At 58.3% G+C, this 8,398-nt stretch overlaps 1 protein-coding gene across 1 annotated transcript; it reads left to right on the forward strand.

The window, feature by feature from the left end:
- The first annotated feature begins 7,320 nt into the window (after positions 1-7,320).
- On the forward strand, positions 7,321-8,150 carry NEUROG3 (neurogenin 3). Its single transcript, XM_057403222.1, has one exon. The coding sequence runs from the start codon at positions 7,343-7,345 to the stop codon at positions 7,883-7,885; it is 543 nt and encodes a 180-aa protein (XP_057259205.1). The 5' UTR covers positions 7,321-7,342; the 3' UTR covers positions 7,886-8,150.
- The last annotated feature ends 248 nt before the right edge of the window (positions 8,151-8,398 follow it).

The raw sequence follows: 8,398 nt of genomic DNA on the forward strand, positions 1-8,398 counted from the left end.
GCAGGCACTGACAAGGCTGTTGAGCTGCTGGAGAACAGTGGCTTTTGGGGAAGTTTGGGTGCAGGGCTTTGGAGTTTCTGTGTTTTTATAAATGTAACTGGGTTTTGCTGACTGGGACATCTGCCTCCTCCCCATCCTCCCCAGTGGGGATGATGATTTTCAGTCCCCTGGCTGGCCGCAGCATCAACCATATCCAGGGTTGATGTAGCTTTACTGACTTGCTTTCCTTGTAAAATGGCATTGCTAAGCATGGCAGTGAACAGGACTACAGCTGCTAACGGTGCTAGCAGCCCTCCCAGGTGTCCCTCTCCCTGTGCTATGCTTGGGAGACAGGGTGAGCACAGCTCTGGGAAGATGCCTGTCCCATCAAAGGGGACAGATGCTGGTGCTGTGTCTGTGCTCACCCCAGCTAACACTGGCTTAGGTAAAAATGGTCCATGCCGTGATGGTCCCCAGTTTCCTGGCATTTGGTATTTACTAAATTAGTGTTCATTCTCTAGGAAAAGGAGGTGAAATATCCAGTCTCTGGGCTTAGTTCAGTTCCCAGCCAGCTGTTAATTTCCTTATAAAATGTTCTTGTGCCACTGAAAGTGTTCAGTCCACCTAAGAAAATGAGCTTTGTAAGAAATACTGTCTTAGCCTGGGATGTGTGTAAGTCATGGGGTCATCCTGCAGCCCCTGTCCTAGGAGTGGGGACAAAGGGACCAAGACAAATGAGATGCACCTTTTGAGCATCCTATGGAAAGGGGCCCCATTGCCCAGCAGTGGATAGAGAGGCTATCAGTGCCTAGGGGTGGCTGCAGTATTCCTGCTTCACCTTGTCCTACCTTCCCAACCCTGGTGCCATGTGAGCGGGGCAAGATGCAGCCCTGCTGCCCCCAGCCTGGCAGCAGCAGCCGCGGCATGCCAGCCCCTCACCCCAATTATTGCTGGGTGTCGAAAAGACATTGAAAAGCAAGGAGAAGAGCTGTGAAGAGGGTCACTTCAGTGCCTCTTTCTCTCTTTTTCTTTTTTTCCTCCCTGAGGAGGAAGTTAGAAAAGCAGAGCCCTCAAAGCCGCATTGAAAGGGTGACAGAGACAGGATAATGCATAAGACGGAGGGAAGGAATCTCAGGGCACTCACCACGGTGTTTTAATGATCTGTTAACAATTACCCCTTTCAGGGCAGAACATATGGTAGATGGTTTGCTTTAAAAAAAAAAAAAGGCACAAAAAAGAAAAAAGAAATTACTTCAGAAACTTAAATGGTGGTGGAAAACGGTGGGGATTGTGGTGAAGAGGTTGGGGAGGGAAGTGTACTCCCCAGGGCAACGGGATGTTGGATGGTGAGAGGACGTTGGATGATGTATCTTTGAGCATGGGGGCTTTGCTGGAGCCATAGGTGCCTGAAAAGTGCACAGGAGCTGCTGGGAGTGCTGGGGCAGGGCACCTGAAGGAGCCATAGTAGGTTTGAAGAAATGTAGTAATAAAGGAAACTGATAAGGGTGATGATAAACCCCAGGAAGCTGCTGGGACATGCGTGTGCACATGGGGGAGGCAGCACTGAGCCCCCCCAGGTCTCTGGTTCCAGTGATGTGCTACTGACCAACCTGCTGCAAGGTCGGGACCCACCTCAGACCCTCGCATGGCTTCAAAGGCTTAGCAGTGCCTCATGGGGTGGCTGGGGATGGTCTCCATCCCCGAGGGGGTTTGTGGGTGAGAACCCCATCCCTGCTGTCTGTCTGTTGTGCTATGGGCTGGAATATCTGCCCTGGCTCATGCTCAAGCCCGGCTGTGAGGGCAGGGCTGATACTCCCCTCCTTGCAGCTGGAGGCTGGTGTAGCCACACAAATAGCTAAAATACTCTGGATGCACACAGGTGAGATTACTTTGAGGTTTCCCTGCTATTACCTGTCACGAAATCGCTTCCTTTTTACCACTGTCACAAGCTTTTGGCATGTTAGATCGTGCCTCACCCAAGTCGCATTGCCAAGGACTGATACAGGCTGCGGTAAGTTGTCTTGCAAAGCTGGGCAGCAGCTAAAATTATGGGTTAAAACTGCACAGTGTTTTGTGTATAAATATCCAGATTCCCCCCCCCTTTTGTTGCTAATACATCATTTTGCATTGAGATACAGAAAGCTGTCTGCTCACCTTCCCAGAGGACCTGGCATCTGCTGGCAGGAGGGGCTGTGCTGCTTACAGGCTCCTCATTATGGGAAGAGGCTTGAGGAAGAAAATGGTCCCTTCTGAATATAAAACTGTCTTCTCAGCACTGCAGTGGTGCAGGGCACCCAGATGGCTTCAATTCAAAGGGCTTGGCAGATAAACTGTGTGGCTAGATGAAGGGTCAGGAAAGGGGTACCGGTATTGGGAGCTGGGGTGGAGTGTGAGTAGATAGGCAGGGGCAGCAGGGGAAAACTGGGATGGGGTACCAACACTGCTTGGCTGGGACATTACTGCAAGGTGTGCCAGGAGAGGGGCATGAAAACACAGGGATGGGAGCCAGGGAACCGTGAGGCTGGGACAGAGGAAAGTGGGTGAGGCAGGATACTCTGCAGCAGACGAAGTATTCCTGACATACCTTTGAGTTGCATGCCTTCTGCCACCAGTGGTTTGGCTTGAGCAGTGGTCCAGCACCATGGAAAGAGGATGGCAGTCTGAGATCAGTATACCCATGGTCCAAGACTACTTATGAATGGCCAAAGGAGGGTTGGTGTAAATGAATACTGAAGCCTCAAGTCTGTGTTTCTGTGTTTCCCATCTGGTAACTGAAGATGACCATTGCCAGCCAGTCCATGTGCTGGAGATATCCTGCAATGAAAGCTGTTGAATTGTAGCTGTGGAGACAGTAGATTTCTAATTACAATTATTGAGATTTCCAGGCAGGCAGATACACAAGAAGTGGCATACCCTGGACCAGTGATGCTGCGGAGTTAAAGATGGATGTGTGCTTGAACACCTGCTAAGTCCCCATTTTGTTTCATTCAACCACATTGTAGGGGTGGTGGCTTCTGCAAGATCTTGCCAGAAACTTGCTGTAAAGCTTTAAAGCACTCAGAAAAACAATGAGAGAGTGTGCTGGATGTGTAACCTATCCTGTCTGCCCATGCTGTCATCACAGTAGAGGAGAAACCCTCTTTTCTGGCAGGTGAAACAGGCTGAGACAAGGAACCACATGTCATAAGCCAAGAGGAGATCAAGACTCACAGAGGTGGGAATGACTGGAGGTGGCCAGTTCCCGGAGAGGTGAAGATCATCCTTCCCTACCTGGGACGATACTTGAATGGCTGAAACAGATTTCACAGCACCCACCTATAGCCATCACACCCCAGTATCTGACTTTTGTACTAGGTATTCGTTCCCTGTCTTTCCTTTCCATGGTATTTCTTTTCCTTTCCCTTGTCCTGTCCAGAGATAATCCAGGTTTTTGCTATGCTCGTGACTTGAATTCTGACCCAAAATATGTTTCCGTGTTAGAATTGCTGTCTGCTTTTGCAGCCTTATAAAGCCATCTCCTGTCAGGCTGTGTTTTAAGGGCACGTAAGCATGGAGGGAGGTTTATTGTAGAGTGGGTTTGCACACTGGAAACTGTTGGTCTTTCTTTCCCCTGTGTACTATATCAGGGCTTCTCCTCTTCTGGTCCAGTGATAGCATCCTTCACCCCAGGCCTCTGTTGGCCTTTTCCTGCCCCTGAGTAGCCTTAGCCCTCAGCTCTTGTAAGTCAGAGCATGTGAGGTGCAGAGCCCAGCTTCCAGTGGAGCTAAAGAAAAATCCATCAGCCCTGGCATGGATCAGGCTTTTGAGACAGATATCTGCAGCACAGAGACAGCGAGGGCTGCTGGTTGGTTATGGAGCGGGGTGGTATTTGCAGCTGGTGGGATTTGTGCCAGCCCTGTCCATGGCACATGGAAGGGGCTCTAACCCTGGGGAGAGGTTTCTCCTTGCACAGCCCCGCCTGCCTTGAGCAGAGCTCGCTTTGCCTCCATGGCGAGACACTGAAGGGGAGGACATCATTCCTGGTAGCCCTGGCCCATACGAGGAGAGCTTTTGCTAGCCAAGCCCTCAATGCATGTACTAGCTGCTTTCTCTTGTATCGGACCCTGGCCACAAAAGATGGGAAGATTTAGCATGGTGAAATGGACTTTGCCATCCTTTTCCCAAGCAGCCTTTGCTGCCCTGCCCGTTCTCGGCCCTAGGAAGCCGCTTGCTCAGTGCTCGACGGGTAATTAATGACTTCCCGGGGGTGATCCTTTCTCCCTGGCGGGCACCGCCGGTCCCCTCCCGCTCTCCCCGGGGTCGCGACGGGGTGTCCCCGCGGCGCTGAGCTCTCCCAGCCCGGGGCCAGCTCCCTCCGGGGGCCGCGGCGCTGCGCCTGGCGGTGCGCACCTTCGGGCTGCTCCAGGGGACGCGCTCCCAGCGCCGCTTCCCAGGACTTGCCTTTCTTGTCCTATTTTCTTTTTTTTAGATCTGTTTTCTTTTAGAGCCCCTTCTCCTTTCCCTCTCATAGGAAGAGGAGCGAGGGGGGAGGAAGGGAGAAATATTGTTTGAATTCACAAAGGGGGGCATCTGGTGCACCTTGCGCCTGGCATCTGTGCTACTTGTGTCCCGAGCACCGCTCTCGCACCGGGGCGAGGGGCAGGAGGGGCAGGCGTGCATCTGTTGGGCGCCACAATAAAGTCACAAAACAGAGGCGAGGAGCCGGCCCAGCCGCGCTGCCCTCTCAAAGGGGGACGCGGGGCTGCGGCTCCCAGGTATTATGCGCCGGGTAGGTAGGGCCGAGGAAGCAGCTGCTCCGGCTCTGAAGGGCTGCGCTCCGCCGAGCCGCTCGACATATGGCACCGCAAATCACGGTACCTCCTGAGCAGCCCCGGCCGCGGAGCAGCGGGGAAACGAAGGAAAGGCCGGCCCCACCGCGGGTACCTCCGCCGTGCGCTCCCCGCTGCCGCAGCGACCCAGCGGGGAAGAGGCGCGGGAGCGCACCAGGGGACCCAGGGCAGACGAGGGGCGCAGAGTGGCCAGTGGACCCTCAGTCCTGGTGCAGAGTGATAGAGAGCTGGCCCGGTCTTATCTGCCAGCCCCTCTCCTGAGCAAACAGCCCCTGGCGGACAGGCGGGCTGCGGCCGGGACCCTACTCGCAAAACGTCCCCGACGCCTGGCAGGCGAGAGATGCTCCAGAGCTGGACTGGTTACCATATGTTTTCAATAAAATAAGACAAATAGGACCGGGAGATAGGGATTGCAGTAAACCTGTTATAAATCAGCTCAAACTAGGCCAATGTAAACGGCAGAAGGGCCCCTCCTGGAACGGCCGTTGTGTGCCAGCTACGCGTCGGGGCGCCCTGGCCAGGTGTGAGCGGGAGCCCGCTGCAGTACCCCCGGAGATTTTTATCACGTTTGTGGTAATATGGTGCTTGTTATGCTAACCATGAGTAAACATACCCGGCCGGGCTTTGTGGCGACGGGAGGGAGTTATCGGAAAGTGGCAGTGGGAAGGTGATTTAACAATAAAGTTGTCTTGTTTGCCAGCAGGTGATGTCTGCCCCCAGTCCCATGATTAATGCTTCCCAAAGCACTCCACTTTACAGTCTCTTGTAATTATTTATTAAACGAAATCTATTTATTATTATTTTAGCAAACAGCGGTACCAGGTGGGGCTTTCTTTTCCTCTTCAGCTTTTGTTTGAAGGACGTTTGAAGTGGGCAGTCTGAGGCTTGGAAACTCGCTCGCCAGATTTTTTTGTCATCCAATTGCACAGGCACAAAAAAAACCCTGCCGGGCCCTTCCTATTCATCCTCCCCTGCCCTGCGAGCCGCCCCTCAAGAAGGGGCGCCCGAGTCTCCGCGGGGGCCGCCCCCCCTCGGCCCCACTCCCCCGCCCTCTCAGGGCCGCCGCCGCAGAGAAGCGGAGCCGGCCTCCAGCCGCGATGCGCCTATGGAGAGGCAGCGCGCATCGCACCGCCCCGCACTGCCTCGCACCACACCGCGCCGGCCGCGGCTGCCCCGACGGACGGGAGGCCGGGTCCGGTCGGTGTAGCTGCCCCCGCCTTGCTGCGGCCCGAGCGGACCGCTCCGGCCACTCCTAGAACCGGTGTCCCCCGCCGGGATCCGCCGCGACACTTTGGTGAAGTAGCGGGGGGGCCCCCGGCCCCGCCGGGGCTGCGCCTACCTAGTGACCCTGCACGCACCCCCGGGTGTGCCGGGCCGTACAGAGAAGGGTCGGCCCCGCAGCTCCTGGCTCCCTGCCCTCCGCCGGGGAACGGTGCCCCGGGCCGGGCCATGTCCCCACAGCCCGTCGCAGTCAGTGCGCAAAAGTCCCTGGCACGTTTTGCGCACCGAGCCCCGGCGGCAGGGCTGCCCTCCCCGGGCCCAGCGCCGGGTTAGTAGGGCGGGGGTAGCTGGGGGCTGCTGCCGGGCTCTTCCTCTGCGGGACCGAAGCCCCGATTCCCCGTAGGGAGCAAAGACACAGAGGTGGAGGGGGGCTGGAGAACGGCGTCCCGCTCGCCACCCCCCGTGCTGGCGATCGCCTCTAGCAAGGCAGCTCGCGGTCGGTACCCGGGGCGCTGGGCTGTCCATGGCCCTGCGGGGCCGTAGGGAGAGGTCGTGGGAGGCGGCGGGGTCCTTTCGCTCCCCTCCGGGGTCGGAGGAGGGTCTCGGGAGCGTCCCGTAGCGCAGGAGCAGCGAGAGGCGCTTTGTTGCTTTGCCGCCGAGCCGAGAGGAGCCGGAACGGGGCCGACGGTACCCCCCACGGCTGGCACAGAGGGAGACCCCGACTGTTCCGGCTGTATGGCCCCAGCATTTCGAGGCGTGGGACCCGGGTCTGACCCACTTCGCGCAGCCGAATCCTCGGGAGACCCCTGTCATCGCTAGAGCCCTGGGCCAGGGCCGCCCGCCCCGACCCCCTCCACGGCCACCGCGGAGTATCGGTGGGGGCGCAGCTCGGGGTCGGCGCTCTGCCCGGGCCCTGGGGAGGGCGGGCAGGGGCTGGCCCGGGGGAAGGGGCGGCGTGGGAGCCGGTGGGGTCTGGCAGGGCCGGGGGCGGGAGGTGCCGGGCTCAGCACGCTTCCGTGGGCTGATAAGATAAAAGCGTGCCAAGGGGTGGGTGCTGGTGGGGGGGTGCACACGCCGCCCGGCCGGGAAATCCGCATTGTCTGCCTGCCCTATATATATAGGGGCTTAACGGCAGTCGTGTGCCAGCCACGCAACCTTTCCTGCCCGCTCTCGAGGGAAAGCGGGGAGGGAGGAGTGGGGTGTGCGGAGCAAAAGCCGCTCTCCTGCCCCGGAGACTCGCCCGGGCTCAACAGGTACACCCGCAGGGCAGAGGGCTTTCTCCCCGCCGGCCAAAGCAGGTTTGGCTTCGCAGGATGGCTCCGCAGAGTGACCGCTCGCCGGCTGAAGTGCAGCCCTATTTCGGTGCCGCTGAGGACGCTCCATCCGCGCCCGGCGGCAGCTCAGGGAGCAGCAGGGGTGCCTCGCCGGCCCGCAGCGCCCTGACCCCGCGGGAGACGGCGGTCCGCAGGAAGGGGAAGGCGCGACGGGGCCGCGGGAAGGCACGGAGCGAAGTGCTGCTCATCAAGCAGAAGAGGAGCCGGCGCATGAAGGCCAACGACCGGGAGAGGAACCGCATGCATCACCTCAACTCCGCCCTGGACGCGCTCCGCAGCGTCCTTCCCACCTTCCCCGACGACGCCAAACTCACCAAGATAGAGACGCTCCGCTTCGCCCACAATTACATCTGGGCGCTGACCCAGAGCCTCCTCCTGGCCGAACAGGGCCTGCCCGAACCTCCCCCGCCACCGCCCCCCGCCGCCGCTGCCTCCCCAGGGCCCTGGGACTCGTCCTGCCCCGCCGCTCCGCCGCCCACCACCCTGCGCCGCGGCCCCGCCGCCTTCCCCGCCTTCCTCTGAGCCCGCCGCCCGGCTGCTTTCCCCCCGCTTTTGGCCTTCAAATCACCGGCGGAGAGGAGGGTGGGCTCCCCGCGCTGCGCGCCGGGGGGCGGCGGCCGCTCCTGTGCCCCCTGCACCGTCCCGCTTGGCTGGAGCGCAGCGGGAGCGGGCGGGCAAAAAACAAATCGCGGTTTTATACACGGAATCGGTAAATTATATTAATTTGTCACTATTGGTATTTATTGATTATATTTAGTAACAAATATGTATTTTGTACATAAGAGTATTTTTGGCAGAGGTGGTCCAGCTGTTTGTATCTGGGAGGACAGCAGCGGCTGTTTTGAGTTTGTTGGTTTCGGCTTGGATTTTGAAGGAGAATAAAGTGTGTCGCGGTCAGACCCGTGCAACACCGTATTTTTTCCACCAAGGGCTCTCGGAGGGGGTGTCTAAATACCGCGCAGCAGGTGCCGGGGCAGGCAGCGCCTGCCCTGCGGAGCCTTGAGCGGGGACCCGGGCGGTGAGCCCGGTGCCTGG

The sequence above is a fragment of the Pezoporus wallicus genome, unplaced genomic scaffold (genome assembly GCF_028554395.1).
Source record: "Pezoporus wallicus isolate ANWC-B61680 ecotype Strahan unplaced genomic scaffold, APGP_CSIRO_Pwel_v1 contig_4264, whole genome shotgun sequence".
In the NCBI taxonomy this organism is placed as follows: Eukaryota; Metazoa; Chordata; class Aves; order Psittaciformes; family Psittacidae; genus Pezoporus; species Pezoporus wallicus.